Here is a 19,415-nt window from a genome sequence, read left to right as displayed (position 1 = left end):
TTCCATGTGGCTAAGCCATGAGAAACAGGCAGGATGCAATGTTCCTATGCCTGGGATAAGGGCAATCCTGGACAGGAAACACATGAGAAAGCCAAGATGCAAGAGAACCCAGCATGTATCCAGAGGCCACACGACTGCCTCTGTTCCAAGGCTTTAACACACACCCCAGATGGTGCTAGAGAGGGGGCATTTCTATCTCCATCTGGGGAGAAGCAGGAAACACTTTAAAATCAACTTCAGCACTGCCCTGGACCTCTAAGAAAGCCTACTGACAAACAGACCCTAATGTGACTGCACTTCTCAGCAACTTCCGTCTCTCCCAGTGTCAGGGCTTCCTGGAGGTCAGCTTTGGCTTGGGTGAGGCTGTCCTGGAGTAGAAGAAGCTCCTCCCTTCTCTGCCCCAACTGTGTGTCTAGGACAACCAACTCCTGTTGCTGGCTTGTCACCTGAAAAAGGAGACGGCAAGTTCAACTTGAGGATGCATGTATTCTTAATCCTTTAGTTTGTATTTTTCCATCTTTTCTACAACCAAATAAACCTTAATCAGCAATCCAAAATACGTTTACAAATAGTCATTTCCAGGTGTGTGCTGTCATACCTGGCTTTTCAGTGTTTCCAGCTCAGCTCTCTTGGCCTGAAGGAGAGTCTCAGATTCTTTAAGGACCTGAAGATGGTGATCCTCGCTGAGTTCCGCTGCCTCAATGTCTCTCTGCAGACTCTGAAGCCTACACGGCAGGGCAGGACTTCAGCAGCCCTCCTCTAAAGGAGCCTGATGCCCACAGCTGCTCCAGGACACCCTCTTCCCATTCCACCCCACTCCACCCACACCCCAGCCCCACCCCTCAAAGGCCTTACTCTTCTGTCAGTTTTTCCTTCTTCTCGTTTAGACACTGGAAATCAGCATCTTTGGCTGCTACAACTTTGTTTATTTCTTTCAAGATTTCTTCTTGTTTGATTTTGTGCTGCTCTAAGTCCTCTGCATCAGCCTGGAGCAATCTACAATAGAACATTCACCCCCTGGCCCTTAGGGCATAGCACAGAGGAACCATTACCCAGAGCAGCTCAGCCCTCAGCACCTGGGCTCCACCCACCTCAGGGGCCCGAGCTCCACCCACCTCAGGGGCCCGAGCTCCACCCACCTCAGCTGCTGCTCTGCTTTCACAAGGTTAAGTGCAGTCTCCTGGGCTCTCTTTTCTAATGCCTCAGCATCCGACTCAGTTTGTAATAAATTTCTCTTGGCATCAGTGAGCTTTTCAACAGTACTCTTTGTCTAGAAAAGAAATGTCATTAAAATCAGTTTGGCTGCAGTACTCACTATAGTTATTGGCAGTATTAACTGGTACAACTCTTAGAAAACAAGATAAAAACAGAGAAATATGAAAAACATTCCCTTGCTGTGACTCTCTTAAACGCTTAGAAAATTATCTAGAAGCAAATAATTACTGTGTAAAAATGTAATGAGATAAATCTTGCCAAAAAATAGGTAGTGTAATAAAACAGAATACCATCTAGTCTTTATAAAATTACAATGTCACAGCATGCAGATGTTAGAATATGTTGAACCAGAAATATATCTTAAAAGTATAAGTACCGTGAGAGGAACTATATAAAACTACGCTGTCAATCCTTGCTTCTGTTATCAACTCGGTGAAGGACGACTTCTCTAAGAGTCTATTTGTCATTTTAAAAGACACAGATTGAAAAGTCCAAAATTAAAACAAACAGCCACCTCACCCCTGCCCACATCACACTCAGCCAGGCAAGCAGGACATGCTGAGAACTAACCAGCATCTGGAATCTAAAACAAGCATTTAATCCACTCAACAGTCCACACAGTCTTAGCTTGAATGTACAGATAAGGTGAGCAAAGTCAGAAGACCTAGGTGACCTGCTGAGATGTCAGCTTTGACTCTAGGGCTCACACCTGGACAGACAGCATGCTCTTTGTCATCACTGCTTTCTCTACAGTTTTAGGTGAACAGCAGGAGGCTGCCTGTGTCCCACAGGAGCCCAACCTGAAGCACACTAAACACACCTTCTCCTTGGTGCATGCAAGCTCATTCTCGGCTTCTGCCAGAAGTCGGTCAGCTTCCCTGAGCTCCGAACGACGTTTCAGGAGAGTTTTCTCTAGGCACTCAATTTCATCTACAATGTCCTCATGATGTTTGAGAGACTTTTCTATTTCTAGTTCAGTCATTAGATTCTCAACATTTCCATCAATGAAGTCCCTAAAAATTACATAAATATCAAAAGATTTTAAACATAAACAATATGGACACTGATAGCCTATGAAGAATTGTGGGGCAGTGAGCTGTGAGAAGCAGCTGGATGCTTGGTGGAGCATAGGCCTGGAACCCCGGACCCTTATTGGACGGCAGGTGCTGAGCTCTGCTCCCAGCCCTGGTTCTTTTCATTCAGGTTCAACCCTCCACAGAGAGGTTTATGGCCATCAGTCATGAGGAACAGTGCCTCAGGCTCTCCCACATGCAGATGAAGTATCTCCAAGCTCTCAGACCAAGCCAAAAGGTATTATCTGCTGCCAGACCCTAACTCACCCTGAAACTGTATATAAGGGCTCTATTCAGGGGAAGTAAAGTGTGTGAGAATCATCCTGGTGTCCAAGAGTTTCCGTCACAAGAGCTGTAACACTTGGAGAGAGATCTGCTCTCCTGGAACCTGACTGGGACACCAAGCTGCCTCCTTGGCAGCTAGCAGGCTCAGCGCAGAGAGACAGGTGCAGCACCTGGGAATGACCAGGCAGCATCAGCAGAGACGCGAGCAGAGGCAGTACCGGGGACAGGCAATCTCCCCTCCCTGCTCGCACTCTGTACCCTTTGGCCTGGACCTCCTGCACCAGCCCAGGCCAGAGACCAATGGACAGTGGAGACACGGGCAGAGGCAGTAGCAGACCCTCCCTGCTCTCACCCTGTTCCCAGCCAGGAGATCGTAGTGGGATGCCCTCTGGAACAAGGGACCGACAAAGAATGTTCAAAAATTTACTTTGTCTTTTTTGTTTTGTTGGCAGGGTTTCGTTGTGTAACCCTGGCTGTCCTGGAACTCACTCTGTAGATCAGGTTGGCCTCCAACTCAGAGATCTGCCTGCCCTTGTCTCTCAAGTGCTGGGATTAGAAGTATGTGCTACCTAACACCTAGCTAAGGAACTTACTAACTTTTTAAGAGAATAGCTACATGTTCACAGTACACTCTTATTCTAAACACAGAGTATTTCTGGCAGGAAAAGCATACTGTGTCACAAGGCTTGATGGACTTGTGTCAGCATCTGGCCGAGACAGCATTGCCACATCATTTTATCTCTATCTGAAGAACAGAGATAAAGGAAGTAACTACACAATATTTCCAGTCCCTTAGTCCTCAAGGACAGTCCCAGAGAATCCAACCCCAAATACTGCACTGTTTTGTGACTGACTTCTTTATGTTGGAGCAAAACTGTCATAAAAGATTTGGCAAAAAGTCATGACACAAAATTCAGTAACTCAAGGCTAATAAGACAAAATTGAAAATGAGCTGCTTGGCAGGAAAAAACCATGAAATCAAACTCAGCACATTGATGCTTTTCTTCTTTCTTTAAACAAAGGCATGCAGACAATTTTTGCCTTTTATCTGAACACTGTTACCCAATTTTCCTGGAATCATCATTTTATACTGTTACAGTGGCAGAAGTGGAGCCTAGGCCCTGCCCCGTTGTCTGTCCTAACATGTCCTAACATGTCCTAACATGTCCATTCACATGAGAAGAAGCTTTATCACCCACATCTGCAAGCACCAAGTCCCAGTCTCCGCAGTGTGGCTCTCGCTCTCCTCATTTCAGTCACTCAGCTGTCCCTACTAAACAGCAGTGACTGTGTCTCTCTCACTCTGCCTGCCTCACAGGCCTCCCTATCACACTGAGGCCCAGGTTGGTCTGCATTAAATGACAAAAGCTAGAGAACTGCCATAACTCATAACCCTAAACTGTACAAGAAACCTGAGAAGAAACGAATAGGCCTACTATAAAAGAGATCACTTATCTTAATGCTTTTAAAAGATTTTATGTGTATAGATGTTTTGCTTGCATGCATGCATGTGCACCACTGAGTACCTGGTACCCCCAGAGTTCAGAAGAGGATGTGAGGATCCCCTGGAACTGGAGTTACAGATGTTTGTGAGCCACTATGTGGGTGCTGGGAACTGAACCTGTATCCTCTGTAAAAAGCAACAAGTGCTTTAACTTAAGCCTAAGCCACCTCTGCTGTCTTCCCAGCATCAATTTTGATTTGAAAGGCAGGATAGACAGACAGGGCTTGGGGAAGGGATTTTAGGAAGGGGATGTGAAGAGCATGTGAAGGTACAGAGGCTGAGCAGAGTGGGGAGACCACAGGTTCAGGTCAAGCACTGTGTGAGGCTGAAGGGTAACAAGAATGGGCACTGAGTCACAGTGTTTTCTTGACGGACTGGAGAGAAAGAGTATAGACATGGTGGCAAGTGTGGAACCTCCTATGGTGGTTGAGGAGTCCTCTAATTAAAGGCCACAGCATAGAAATAACAGAAAGGGATCAGTTAGCTTTTTGTATGCAAAGTTAGAAGGACAAGGAAACCAAATGGACGCCTTGGAGAATGAGGGTTGAAATTCCTGTTGTCCACTTTGCTATGGCAGCTGGGAAGGAAAATGATCACGCTGTTCAAAGACAACTACAAAAAGAGCTTATTTGAATTATTAACCAGGTAACCTTAGGTGTGTGCTGTTCTAAATGGTATTTACCATGTGGGCAGTAAGTTAATTGAAATTAAATTCTGTTTCTCAGTTCCTATTGCCAGAGCTTCACCTATATATGGCCAAACATTTATTATTTTGCAGTTATGACATTTCTAAAATGAGAGAATGTTATACAAGGCACCACTGACTGACAATGTCCTTCAATGCTGATATACCTTTTGAATTATAAAAATACAATGGTGAATGCTTACTTTCGTTGTTGATGTCTCTCAATGGTCCTATGTAATTCTTCTACTTCAAGTTCTAACTCTTTCTTCTCTTGCAAAAGGTCATCAATATTACGGTACAGCTCTTCTACTTCTTTCTCAGAATGCTGCCTGGATGTTTTCAGCCACGGCTCCTCCCGCTGTTTTGATTTTAAGTGCTGCATTTTGTCTTCTAGTCTAGACACCTCATTTTCCTGAACACAGAAAGTGAATGCATTATAGAAATGCCAGAGGGTGCCTCACCCGCTTTGCTGTCAAAAGTTGAAGCTAATTGGTTAAAGTGATTATCCTGAAAAATAGTGGGAGATTCTAAGTCTTCAGTATGCAAAGAGAAATTGAGTCAAGCCAACTTTCTCACATGGCATAGATGAAACTGACAGACTCACATAACTCTTCCATCAGTATAACCATGCTGAGTAGTGTGCGTCATGTTCCCACCTTTTGTGAACTGTCACCTGTGCTGGATTGGCCTGGCTGATGCAGCTCTGTGAGTTATTTCTGCACCTGTAAGTAACACCTCATCCACATTCCTGTAAGCAACCTCAATAAAACTAATTGGTTCACGAAGTTGGTGGTATCTGCACTCCAGTCTGTTGTAGCCTCCTATCTGGGGTGAGCAGATGTGTCTGTTGTGTCTCCTGGGAAACTGCCACCCAAATGTTCTTTCAGAGGACTTAGGTTCTTCTCCCAGAACCCACACCAGGCTTCTCACAACTGCCAATAACTCTAGCTCCCAGGCTGTGACTCTCACTTCTGCCTGAAGGCACTACATTCACATGTACTCCCTTCCAACACACATATACATGTAATTAAAACTAATAAAATCCTAAAAATGTAAAGTACTGGGTGTTATTTCTAACATCAAATAGGAAATGAAATAATTTATAATCATCAGTTAACCCAGAGACAATTCCTGCATGTTGTTTATACACATCTGCATATATAGGCGCACATGTACATGTGACACATACTTACATATGTATAAGCTACAGGTACAAGTATGTGATAGCTTTATATTAACACCAATGTATGGTACAATATGGATAAAGCTGTAGTCCCCACTTACTAGGTTATGGTGCTCTGGGATGTTGCAATGCTGCACACCCATAGGGACAAGGGGAACAGCAAGGTTGGCAGGAGGAGGTCCGTAGATGATGGGGGCCCCAGCAGGAGGTGGGCCATAAACCACGGTGCCAGGGGTCAGAGGATGGTTGTTGTTGGGGAAAAGAGGCGATGGTGCATACAGGGCCATTCCCTGGGGTACAGGAGAACCATCTGGAAGCACAGTATACATTATGTACCCCGGGGGAGGCACAAATGGGGGTTCCTCCTGGTCATCCAATCCACTTTCTTCCTGGCTATCTCCTCCACTGTCTGCATCTTCTGAGACATAAACAGGAAAACAGATTTAGGAAGAAACAACAGTACTTCAATCAAGACACTGGAGATGTAAAACAACTGTAAAAATGGTCAGCTGTAGGTGTGAGAAACAGATCAACACAGTGTTTTCAGCAGCCAACATTTCATGTTTTGTCACCATTATTAGTGTATTCAATGAACATTGGGATATGTGTTTCATACTATATAAAATATCAACAGAGATGTGTTATGAGATCAGAATTACTGCCATGACATGTGCCGCTCTCTAATTTGATAGATTAATTCTTTCTTATTCCCTAAAGACAGGAGCTGTGTCTGCTAACCCGACAATAATAGTCCCTGGTTTGTTGCTTTTGTGCTGCTAGGGGTTGAACGAACAATGAAATACATCCCTATCCCAGCAATTACTTCCTTAATTAACAAATAATCAAAATGTAGCATTACTGTGTCATGTAGATCAACAGTCTCAGAGCAGCAAAATGATTTGATATGATCACAGAGCTATGAAATACAAACGCTTGGACATACCCAAGTCTTCCTCTCTGTGCAGAGGTTGGAAGACTACCTCTGACAAGTTTAGCAGAGCTGCTACGTAAAACCATGATAAAATAAATGATACAATACCCCATGACTCAGAAGCACAAGCCAAGTCACCGCTCAGGCGGAATGGAGGAAGGAGAGTGGAGGAAGAGCCATACAGTGAGCAGTCTTACTCAACCACAGGATGAACTGGTTTGGGATTACAGAAAAGTGGTTTGGAACATGGAGGTTGAGGGGTGAGACTAACTTGGTGGCAGAGTGCTTACCTAGAAAGTGCTAGGCCCTGTGTTCAATCCACAGCACTGAAAACAAACAAAGGCAGAGAGGCCCGAGGGGGCAGGCATGCTGCAAGTATCAGAGGCTTAACCTTCCTAATGCTGTAACCCATTAACACAGCTCCTCATGTTGTGGTGACCCCCAACTGTAAAATTATTTTCATTGCCACTTCGTAACTGGAATTTGGCTACTGTTACAAACTGTAAAGATCTGATATACAGGATATCTGATATGCGACCCTGTGAAAAGGTCACTGGACTCCAAGGTAGTTGTGACCCACAGGTTGAGAAAAGGTGCTTTAGGTAGAAAACCTATGGGCAGATAGGTTACTAGTCACACGGGATATCAGAGTAAGGAAAGACTTTGGAAGGCATCTATTGCAAGGAACAATAAAGAGTTATTAACTAGGTAAGATAAATGCAGCTTTCCTTATGTGATATGGCCTACCTCTCTTTGAAAATGACTTATGCAGCATGCTTCTGATGGGTGAGTAGACCCAGTATCCTGAAGCAGGCAGAGGTCCACTGCTGTCCTTTTCTTCTTGCTGCCCAGGCTGCTGTTTTCTAAGAGGAGTAGAGGCTGTATACTTTAGACCCAAACCGGAGTCCTTGGTAGCCTGAGAACTATGGCTGGAAACCTGAAGCAACAGGAGAGCACACTGCCTATTATCATGGAAAGATGACCTTTAGGTACGTCCAAGTGGACAGCCAAGGCGAGAGACATGAAAACTAACAAAGACTTTGTTATTTCCTTATGACTCTCATTTTTTACAGATAGAAATAAAAAGAGATTACAGATATAAACTATAGTCCATACATTTAGCTCTGCATATTAAAATCTTACACAGAAGTGTCAGGAAGGCTGAGCAGCGAGAACTATGGAAGCAGTAGCTGAAGTCCTGTCAGACTGCTCTGGGAAGAGATGGGCTCTCTTCAAGAAGTTATGCAATAGCGTCCATTTCCCACCCTGTTCTGGCTGTTCTCTGGGAACACAGGTCCTTGAGGAACTGCAGTGATCACGGCATTTATTTTATGCCACAATTTCCCATGAGAGAGAAGTAAAGTCTCCACAAGCAATCAGACCTTTGAGTATCCCGTCTTCCTTACACTTGCACTTGGCACTGCTAGTGGTTTCTGTTCTGCCTTGTCCTCAAGGACCAGAAGCTAAGGTAAAGGAACCCAACACCTTCCCAGAACCCAAAGAGCAGTCCTGTTCTGCTGTCCTGGGAGCATGCTACCTCTTCCCTCCCTGCTTCCCTGTCTATAGGTCTCGTCTCCGGGTGCACACTCAGCACAGGCAGTGTTTTTCTCTTCCTGTTTTTGACCTCCAGCCTTGGATATAGGGTGTTGACTTCCTTCACATTTCTGGGAGGATTCCGCTTGTAGGTTCTGGCTGAGACTACAGTCAGAGCCCTGGAATCCTAGTATCTGAGCTGCATCTCCTTGCTGTTGCCCTATAGGTGATTCTCAGAGTGTCGTTAAGGCCCTCTGCTTTGGAGTCCTGCTTAGATCCAGTCCTCACTCCCATGCTCAGGTAACAAGCTCATCCCTTCGTAGCACCTCCTCTTTTCAACTCCACTCATCTAGCTGTGGTCTCGTCTATCTTTCATGTGGACAATTCCCACAGTTCACAGAAAGCTCCTCTTGCTGTAACTAGCTCCTGTGCTCAGCTAGAACACTCTTCTATTCTAAACTCTTACTCTAGTAACTGCAGTCTTACTTCCCATGACAGAGAATGGCCCCTGTAAAGGACAGCCCATGGGTTTCAGTGAGAATGTCCCCATAGGCTCCTGTATTTGAACATCTGGTCCCTAGTTGGTGGTACTGTTTGGGGAGATGTGGCCTTGCTGGGGGCAGGCCTGGGGCTGAGAAGCCTTTTGCCATTCCCAGTGCACTCTCTGTATCTGTGGTTCAAGATGTGCACTTCCACCATTCTGTCCCTGCCACCATGCCTCCCAACCATGACAGACTCTTATCCTTTGGAACCAGAGCCCAAGTAAGTGGTTTCTTCTCTGAGCAGTGTTGGTCAGGTGGCAGAAAGTAACTAAGACAGCCCCAATCTACCCTTCAGCCTGATTCAGCCCTCCCAACAAACTATTTAACCCCCAAGGTTCCTTGCTAGAGCCACACTGACCTTTCTCTTTACAAAAGCTGTTTCCTCCCTCTTAACACCCGCTGCTGGATGCCTGCTCACTGCGTCCCTCGCAGCCTCATCTATTAGCTTCCTTCTTGAACTTGCTTATGAGAATCCTTGAAACCGACCTCTCTATACCTAGAGCACACCAGGCAAACCTGCTGTCACAGCATGTCACTGTTCTGTAATGGGTTCTGAGTACACGGCTGTACCTGCCATCACAGACTCCAATACAGCCTAGCACTGGGCCTAGACTGGTGAACACCCAAGGACTATTTTAAGAAGGACATGGAACCTAGGTACCCATTATCCTGTCCACACCTCTGCACAGTTCTATAATCATTCTCAGTCAGCTCTCTGGGCTTAAGTCATCCTAACCTTTTATCTATTTCATGACCCTGGCCATAAAAGGCAAGCACTATTTTCTGTGGGATAACTCTATTTTTACATATCAAATAACACACAACACTGAAGAACCTAACCATGTGTCTCAGCAGAGAAGTGTTTACAGCACCTGCTAATAAATTTGGGAAGGAGAGAAAACTCAGTATAGACTTCCAGCAACACAGAATTCCTACTTTTGATGATGGTGGAGGTGGCATAAAATACCAACAGCCTTGTCTTTTGAAAGGGTCTGCCATGCTGCTGATGTACTCATTCTGAGCAGAAACTGCATGCCGGAGCTCAGCGATCTCCTCTAAAACACTGTCAATGCCTCCTGTTTTATCTGTAAAGGAAAGCCACTGTGTGAAGTCACAGACTTCTTTTCTCTCCCAACACTGAAAAGAAACTCCCTGAGAGACACCAGAATCTACCATGTCTCCAAAGCTGACTTTCAGCCTGCCCTTGGGTAATTATTTTTTGTTAGCTACCAAGAGGACATCCTTCTGTCCATCGATTATACAGTAATTTGCAGAAAGCTAAGAGATGTATAAACACTTTGTCTTGCTAAAATCAAATCTCCTAATACCACACTCTAAAAGCTTTTTAAATTCTTTAACTTATCAGGAAAGCTGTGAGTCTCTAGATCAGGTATGGAATTGACTTCCTTTGGCTAAGTGATTTTCTCTGAAGGCAGGAGAAGGCACTTGAGTTTTGTAATTACAGAACCATCCCACATCAAAGCCCAACAGTACTGTACCTGTCCCTGTGAGGTTTAATACATCCCGGAGCCTTGTGATCTCAGCCCTTTGCTTCGCCATGGCCTTGTTCAGCGCCTCAATCTCTAGCAGCTGTGAGTTTGCTCCTTTAGAGCCTAAATCTGCATTCTCTATCTCATCTCGAAACTATTAACAAAGCAGACATACAAAGTGTCAATGAGCACACTCAGGTGTATTTACCCGTGTAACTAAAAAGCCTATCTTTTTTATTTATTTATTTTTTTACTTTTTACCAGGGAGGAAACGATCATAATTATCCCTTTCATTTTTAAGCACTGCACTAAGTGAGGCTGAAGTGCTACCTGCTGAGTGTACTTCAGTGCTTTGAGCAATCACCTGCAGTGCTCAGTCTTAGCAACCCAGAGGAGCTAGCTCTGCTACCAGCACTGACCTGGCCCTCTCTCTCCCTGAGAAGGTGCTGCAGGAGTTCGATCTCCGCCTCGGCTCTGCTCAGGTCCTTGGCTGCTTGTGTGGCCTCTCTGCTGAACCTCTCTGCCTCCTGCAGCTCCTATGGACAGATTGTGAGAAGGCGCTTGTCACAAATGCTCATCTCCAGTCCTTCTTCCTCTCAAGAGTGATCCCCTGCCCCATCCTATAACCAGCCTGGCTTATGCTTGCACACGTGGTATGATGCCTGACCCACCCTGGGGACATCCTTCTCTTCATTATCCTAGCCTCCGATGGTTGTCTTTCTGGGTTCTCATTTGTCACCTTTTCTTCCTATAATCTACTATCTCAAGCTCATTCAAATCTGAGTCCTATTGAGCATCATACTGTTACTGTACCAGAGCACTACAGCCTATAAGGTAGGGTTTCAAATACATACACAAAATAAACATTTTAAGGCTGAAGATGAGCATGGTGGCACATGCCCTTAATCCCAGAACTTGAGAGGCAGAAGCTAGTGGATCCCTGTCAGTTTTAGGCCAGCCTGGTCGACATAGCTAGTTCCAGGATGGCCAGGGCTACACAGAGAGATCCTATCTCAAAAAAAAAAAAAAAAAAAAAAAAAAGCAAGCAAAAAGCAGAAGAGGAGGAGGAGGAGGAAGAAGAAGAAGGAGAAGAGGAAGGAGAGGAAGGAGAAGAGGAGGAGAAGGAGGAGGAGGAAGAGAAGAAAACAAAATTTGAGATTCAGAGAGATGAATGGCAAGCCTACAAAACTGGAATCCAAGATGTATTTGGCAGTAACTTCTCCAAGGAGACTGTTATCCTTTAATATTTACTTGATGGCTCCAAATAAATTCTTGGGGGGTTGTGATGGAATATAACCACTAGGTCTTAGGAAAAGCAGACAGAATTGGTGGTGGTAGTATTCACCTTTAATTCCAGCCCTCAGGAGGCAGAGGCAGGTATATCTTTCTGAGTTCTAAGCCAGCCCAGTCTACAGAGTGAGTTCCAGGACGGCCAGGGCTACACAGAGAAACCCTGTCTTGGAAAACAAAACAAAACAAACAAACAAAAAAGAAAAACAGCCAGTGTCACAGCAGCTTGTACGATGGCCGAAGTTTGTACCACGGGTCAGCAGTGCATGCTTCTTCGTTTTGAGACAGTGCTGAGACGCACTTCCTGACCAGCCTGGGTACTGACCTCTGCTCGCTCCTGATTAATTCTCATAACAGTTCCATGCAGGGACTTGAGCTGGTCTTTGGCAATGGTGAGCTCAGCTGCAGCTAGTTTATCAGAAGCAGCCACAGCTTTCTTCAGACTCTTCAGTTCTTTATCTAAACCGAGAAACTGCTCCTGAAATTTGGCATCTTCGCGCTTCTTCTAAAATAAGAGAATCATAAATGAAATAAAAGAATCATTTAAAAGCAGTAAATTAAGACGTAAGCTCGAAGACATGCAGGCTCTGCTACAGGCAAGTGTCCAGAACCTGACACATACTAGGTGCTTCATAGTCATTGAATAGTAACTTCACCAGCGATAAAAACCAAGTGTGTGTGTGTGTGTGTGTGTGTGTGTGTGTGTGTACATACGTGTGCAGATGTAGAGGCAGGAGAGGGCATCATATGTCCTTCCCTATCATTTCCCACTGAGTTCTCTGAGACAGAATCTTCTCTGGGGCCTGTGTTTTCTCAGCTAGAGTGGAGCCAGCAAGTCCTAGCATCCTTTTGTGTCAGTGTCCCTCACAGCTCAGACTGCAGGTATATGCATGATGCCGGTTTGCTGTGTGGGTTGCTAGACTCGAAAGGAATTCTGGTCCTCATGGTTGTCAGCACTGCTCCTAACAGCTGAGTCATCTCTCCAGCTCCCTACACATAAACCCTTTTAAATAATAATTTTTATAATTTTATGTTTTTCTTAGTTAAGAATGTTGGGCTGGAAAGATGGCTCAGAGGTTAAGAGCACTGGATCTGTTCCACAGTGTGGGGAGCGACAGAAGGCGGCTATCATCCTTGCAGCCATCTTGAGCCATATACCCTGACAACAGACTTGTTTACAATTGCCTACAACAGCTGAGCACACTCTGATAACATCTTGCTTTAGATACCCAGGGTTTTCTTTTGGGTGTGTGAGACTTAAAGGTTTGTGACTTAAGGGCATGACTTAGAGATCAGATTGAGAGACAAGACCTAAGGGTATGACTTAAAGGCGTGACTTAAAGGCATGGCTTACAAGTGAGACATATAAAAGGCGAGAGGCAGACAGAAGAAATTATTATTAGGTAGTAGGCACTTGAGTCTTGGCTCTTGGAGGAAGAACTTGGAATTAGACATTAGGCACTTAGCACTTGGAAGAAGTAACTTGGAACTTGGTGGCACAAGGGACTAGGAACTAGGAACTCAAGACTTGGGACTTGGACTAGGAAGAGAGACTGAAGAATAAACGAGATTGAATCACACCCTGTCTGGTCTCCATTCTTTGAGTCTGTCCTCTCTCTCTTGCTGAACCCCGACCTGCAGACTGGAGCTGCTTGGGGCAGTGTGGGCTAACAAGTTAGTCCCCAAGGCTTTTGGTAGTACAGGTACCAACATTGACAGAATGGTCCGAGACACCACAGGACCCAGGCTAGATTCCTAGAACCCACATGGTAGCTCACAACCTGTAACTCAAGTTCCTGGGAATGGGTGGAGGAAGAAGGAGAAGATGCCACCAGAGAGGCCAAGGTATTAGAAAGGGACATAAAGAGTGTAAAAGTAATTCCCAGGTGGGCAGAGTGTTCCTATGGTGGTAAGCCATGCTGTTATCATTTGTTAACTAGCATCTAAATGACCCTAAGGCCGGGTCTCCTATTTCCAAGTCTCTTGTTTCCCTCTACCGAGACAGCCTCCCTCAGGCCCATGATTGAGTAACAAGTATTCAGCTGTGGGGTCCTGCTCAGCACTGTGGGGGCAACACAGACAGCTGAGTGTGGGCTCCACCTCTGACCCTGTCACCAGGAAGAACCTGGGCAACTTACTCTTCTAGGCTTCCTACCTTTTTCTCTAACTCCTGGAGTTGGGCCAGAATTCTTTCCTTCTCTTCATCTGCTTCCTGAAGCTGGAGGTCTGTAAGCCCTTGGATTTTTTCCATACTTTTTAGGCTCTCTTGCAAATAGTGAATTTCATTTTCTAATTGCTGGATTCTTGCATTATGTTGTCTTTTATCAAACTTAATCTGTGAGGAAATAAAATTAAGAACTTTTTTTTTCAACTTGTGATGCTCCCACCTGCATATCCTGAGTGCTGGGATTGCAGGCTTTATGTATGAATATATACACACACAAACACACACATAAATAAACATATATGTAAACATACACATACCATCATAAACACACATGTATTTATATATACATACATGCATGCATACATGCATATGTACATATCTATATTTTAAGCAAAATAAGAATGCTATTGAAGCTATTGTTCCCTTACTAGGAAATATAACAAGGTTTTGTACTAAATAGTGACCAAAGATGTGTTTATCTTGTTCTCTGGGATTTGAATGCTTGCCTCAATGTGAACATCAATAGGCTAAAAACAAACAGATTCTGGCACACTATACTTTAGCAAACATGGCATTATTTTTCTGCTCATTATAAAATACCTCTCACTTGAATTGTAACACAGAAACCAGTGTTACAAACAGGCTTGGCTTTGACATCAACAGCCAAATTCAGCATTGGATTTTAGCAGGGTACTGAAAGGTACTGTGAGTGAGTATAACAATGGGTATGCTGATTTACATGCTGCAGACAGACATTTGCTCAAGGCCGCCGGCCCTCTGCTGCCTCTGCCCTTTCTTACTCTGGCTTCAAGTGCTCTTTCGCAGGCTTGCCTGAACTCCTCTTGACCATTCGCCAGTTTCTCTTGCTGGAGAGCCATTTCTTCATGGAGTTTCCTTTCTCTAACTTGGGCTTCCTCTTTTTCCCACTGGGATCGTGCAAGGATTTCACTGAACTGTTTCTGTAGACCAGCGAGACTTTTCCCTAAGACATCTGAAGGACTATGAATTCTAAGGAGAAAAAACAGGAAGGTATACATTTGACACAAACATGTCCACGCTAACATTAAGAGGAGAGAGCACTGTGTGAAGGCACTGGTATCTGTATAAGCCACTGTATCAAACCACTGCTGCCATTCTGAAGACACAGGCTAAGAATAAATGTCCATAAACTTGACACTAGCCTGCTTTGTACTGGTTCTTGCCCAAAGTGCACAGTGTGACTCTTCTGTCTGATCAAATACAATGTACTTTCTAGAGAGACTCTTATATATCTTAATGTTAGTATTAGAATTAAGCAATCTTGCATCATAGCCTTTCAGAAACATCAATTAGTATTACAAAGCCAGAGGAAGACAAGCTCATGGCTGGTCCCAGGCACAGCTCTAAAGTGGGAAGGCTCACACTAACTCGGGGTCCAGTTTCTCCTTACCTCATTTCCCCAGCTCCTAGTTTCAACCTTTTTCTTAGTTCGTCTACACGAGCTGCTACTTCCTCCGGATGAATCAGACCATCAACCACATGGTTAAGGTGATTCTGAAAATCTTTCAGCTGCTTCTTTAATAGGTTGTTGTCATCCTGTGTGTAGAGGTAAAATGGAAAGGATGTGTCATCAGCCAGCAAATGAATTCATTACTAACAAATGCATAAACATATCTTGACTACAGAACGAAATTCATATGATGCCTCTTTCAAATACAAAGAATTGCTAAAATGTCCCCACAGTATAAAGAAAAATGTTTCTATATCCTAAGTGATGAATATTATTCCCTTGAATGTCCCTAATATTACCAGGGTTACTTTGTTGCAAACCCAGTGCAATACTGTTCATTACAATGGAGGACCTAAAATGGCACATACATTCTTAAGGGCCTATGGCATCTAGAGGTCTCATCTGTAGACTGACCCCCCATTACCCTGAGACAGCCCTCCCTGGACAACAGATTGTCCTCCCCCACTTAACAGTTTTTCAACTTTCAGAAGAAACCATACTTTGTGGTGTGACAGCACCACAAGGAAGCTGCAGCTCCTAGACAAACAGGCCGTCAGAGTAACACCCACTCTCCAGTGCGCCAAGATGCCCTGTTCTTTACATTCTTTCTTGTGTTTTGCATACCATCATGTTTCTGATAAATCACACCGGAGAGTCAACATTTTATTATAAAATAAGTTTTGTGTTAAGGTAACTTTTCCTTATTATACTAAATGTGAAGGAGACTCTCACACACAGTCGGGGTTTCCTTTCAGACCCCAATTAGGGACAAACCACACCCAGATACCCATTTTCACTTTACTAAGTGGGGGAAGAAAATTAAAAGTGGCTACTTTCTGACACAGGCAGAAAAATAGCAGCAAATGACCTTGCAGGTATAATTTTTAAGAAGAGAAAAAGGGTAGTCTGTGTTAGAATGAACTACAATGTAGTAGTATATTTTAATTGGGCATGTTAATTAGGTGACCCAAAGGGTTTGTTTGTTTGCTTCTTCCTTCCTTCTTTCCTTCCTTCCTTCCTTCCTTCCTTCCTTCCTTCCTTCCTTCCTTCCTTCTTTTTAATGTGTATAAATTCTCTACCTGTATGTATACCTGCATGCCAGAAGAGGGCATCATATCCCAGTATGGATGGTTGTGAGCCACCATGTGGTTGCTGGGAATTGAACTCAGGACCTCTGGAAGAGCAGCCAGTGCTCTTAACCACCTAGTCATCTCTCCAGCTCCCAAAGGGGGCTTTTAATTGCTGGACTTTAATACCTTGATAGCTGGACCTTGGTAGTCAGCCTCAGGAGGAGGAAATAACCAAATAACGGAATAGACCTTGGTGGCTAGCTTTAGGAATGCAATCCAATGGTTCTTTAGCAAGGCAGAGGAAATGGGGGAAGAAGGACAAAGCCTGCCAGAGCCATGTTTGCTACCTCACACTGGCCAGAGTCCCTTTAAAATGCATTTATTATAAGCATATTAAAGATAGGCTACAAAGTCACCTTCAGGTTAGGTATAGTAAATGCATTTGAGACATGTTATTTTCAGCTTGCAGTGGGTTTGTCAGGACATAACCCCATCATAAAGAAAGCATGTCTGTACTGCTGAATCCTGGCCTTAGGTGATCTCACTCAAGGCCATCAACCCACTAATTAGCTAGAAAAATAGGTTCTTACTATCTTCATAATTTGAAGCAAGATTCAATACATGTAAAGTCTGTACAAGAGTTGGACCTGAAACAAAATATCAACTCAGGACTGTGGTTCAGGCTGTGCCAAATACACAGAGAATTATCGAGGAGAAATGAGAGAGCCACTAAAAGACTGATCAAATGACTTTTGTTCTTAGCAATTGTATTGACAGTTTCCCTAGATTCAAACACTCCATTCTTCAGGCAGATTCCTTAAGCAGAAGAACTCAAAATAGCTTTGGGAAGTCCCAGAAACTGACCAGATTCACTAGGCCCTTCTCTGTGAGAGAGAGAGAGAGAAGAGCTAAGCTGCAAAGATGTCTCTTTTGACCAGACTGGCTGCCTGGGAGAGGTTTAGACTACTTGAATCACCTGGAAAGAGCTGCCTGCAGGCTGTGCAATTCGCTCCAGGTTCCCAGCTTTTGTGATTCAGCTGTCTTTGAGTCATTTCTGTTCTTATTAAGCAATCCCTCACCCACATTTCTGTAAGTAACCCCAATATACAACTTATTGGTTCACCAAGTTGAACTGGTGGTGTCCATCCTTTGGTCTGTTTACTCATCCCCACATAGGGTGAGGAGACATGTGTTGTGTCATCCCAGAATAAGTTTGTCACACAGTAGGAGCTATCCCTTTCTTATGCTATCATGAGTTCACATTAGCAAACTGACTTTTGAGAAGGCCAAGAGTGGGTATAAGTTGTACTCTGTATCAGGAAGCCAGAAGGCCAAGTAGGACCTCGTTCTAACTAAGGCAGACAATGGTAAGGACTAGGTTTGGAAACCTGACTTCAGTTTATACTTTAGACAAAGGCACCTCAGAAGACTTGACTTTAGGTTTGTTTGTTTGTTTTTTTTTTCAGTAAAAGTTGCACAGTAAGTATTTCTAGGTGAAAATATATCGGGTTTTTCTTTTGTCTTTTGAGACAGGGTCTCACTATGTAGTCCTATTGTCCTGGAAATCAATATGTAGACCAGGCTGACCTTGAACTCAGAGATCCACCTGCTTCTGCCTCCAGAGTGCTGGATTAAACACAGGAGCCATTAATCCCCATTTGAATTTTTCTTTAAAATATTTCAAAGAAAAAGGTAAACTAAAATGAAACAATGTTAATAATTGAATAAATCAGGCAAGGAACCAAAGGGATTATTCTGGTTTTTCCATCATTTAAATTTTTCATAGTAAAAATAAAAACTAATACTCCAGTAAGACTCCATACACATAGGAATCTATATGATCCCACACAAAGATGAAAAACTGATTACATTTTTGATAGTATCTTTACTGAGAAGACTGTGAGAACTACTCATAATTAAGAAATCTAAAAAAACAGAAAAAGAAAACGTTGGGTGTGGTGGCACATGTCTTAAATCCCAGCACTTAGGACAAGTGTTTCAAAGAAACTGCACCCAGAGGTCACTTTTACCTAATAACTCAAGCTGCTAAATGCCAGAGTAAAGCCATCATCATCTCTGGGTGTTCTATGAGCACGGATCTTTACCTGCAGCTGCTTCAGCTGTGTGCGGAGCTCATTGTTCTCCTGTTGTTTCTCTTCTGAGGACTGGGCTTTGCTCAGGCCGTCCCTGAGGGATTGTCTTTCCTTCTCCAGTTCTGTTTGAAGCACCGATTGCTCTATCTATCGTCAGAGGATGCATTGATATCAAAGTACAAAACAGTCATAGTTCACGTTCCAAAACAGCAAATACACATTTATACATGCATCATGCACTGCTATAGTTCTAAATTTATACTCTGAAACTTAAAAACCCAAGATCATTTTTCCACATGCCCTTCTGACTATTAATACTTAATAAGGAATATATATCAGAATTTGCTCAGCCTGGATATCCCATCAGAGCCTTTAGGGCAGTCCCCAGCACCCACCTTTAACAGTGAACTGTGGCCCTCAAATACTTTTATCAAAATAATTTCACATATCTATTAAAATTGAGGGAGCTGGAGAGATGGCTCAGTGGTTAAGAACACTAGTTGTTTTTCCAGAGGTCCTGGGTTCAATTTCCAGAATCCACATGGTGGCTCACCACAATCTATAACCCCAGGTCCAGAGGATTAGACACCTACTGGCCTCTGCAGGTTACAAAAAAAATGCATGTGGTACACAGACATCCCTGCAGGCAACGCTCATACACATAGTTTTGGAACATGCAGATGAAGCTTGGCATGGTGGTACATTTCTAATTCCAGCATTTGGCAGGTTGATGCAGGAGGAGTGAGAGGTTGGCCTGGGCTACAAAATAAGATCTGATCTCAAAGAGAAAGAAAAAGAGAGTGAAAGATAGGGAGGGAAGAAAGGAAGGAAGGAAAACAAAGGAAGGGAAGAAGAAAAGTGGGAG

The 19,415-nt window shown here is 43.8% G+C and overlaps 1 protein-coding gene across 7 annotated transcripts in view; it reads right to left on the bottom strand.

Annotated features, from left to right (window-relative positions):
- Positions 1 to 19,415, bottom strand: part of Cntrl (centriolin) — a 69,350-nt gene that overhangs the window by 15,427 nt on the left and 34,508 nt on the right. For 5 of the 7 annotated variants that reach the window (XM_076928583.1, XM_034495458.2, XM_076928585.1 and 2 more), the window contains 16 exons: positions 18,563 to 18,697; positions 15,328 to 15,473; positions 14,699 to 14,906; positions 13,887 to 14,066; positions 12,057 to 12,236; positions 10,861 to 10,977; positions 10,451 to 10,595; positions 9,888 to 10,036; positions 7,624 to 7,813; positions 6,047 to 6,363; positions 4,966 to 5,174; positions 2,036 to 2,228; positions 1,140 to 1,270; positions 856 to 996; positions 599 to 725; positions 282 to 446 (listed from right to left, as the gene is read on the bottom strand). In XM_076928583.1, the coding sequence (XP_076784698.1) occupies positions 282 to 446; positions 599 to 725; positions 856 to 996; positions 1,140 to 1,270; positions 2,036 to 2,228; positions 4,966 to 5,174; positions 6,047 to 6,363; positions 7,624 to 7,813; positions 9,888 to 10,036; positions 10,451 to 10,595; positions 10,861 to 10,977; positions 12,057 to 12,236; positions 13,887 to 14,066; positions 14,699 to 14,906; positions 15,328 to 15,473; positions 18,563 to 18,697 (2,733 nt within the window). Of the gene's footprint in view, positions 1 to 281; positions 447 to 598; positions 726 to 855; positions 997 to 1,139; positions 1,271 to 2,035; positions 2,229 to 4,965; positions 5,175 to 6,046; positions 6,364 to 7,623; positions 7,814 to 9,887; positions 10,037 to 10,450; positions 10,596 to 10,860; positions 10,978 to 12,056; positions 12,237 to 13,886; positions 14,067 to 14,698; positions 14,907 to 15,327; positions 15,474 to 18,562; positions 18,698 to 19,415 lie in introns of those variants that run through there. The other 2 variants (XM_076928584.1, XM_034495459.2) reach the window with 2 other exon arrangements.

Source organism: Arvicanthis niloticus, chromosome 2 (assembly GCF_011762505.2).
Source record: "Arvicanthis niloticus isolate mArvNil1 chromosome 2, mArvNil1.pat.X, whole genome shotgun sequence".
In the NCBI taxonomy this organism is placed as follows: Eukaryota; Metazoa; Chordata; class Mammalia; order Rodentia; family Muridae; genus Arvicanthis; species Arvicanthis niloticus.
The sequence above is the reverse complement of the archived record's forward strand: the minus strand, read 5'-3'. Positions and strand labels throughout refer to the sequence as shown.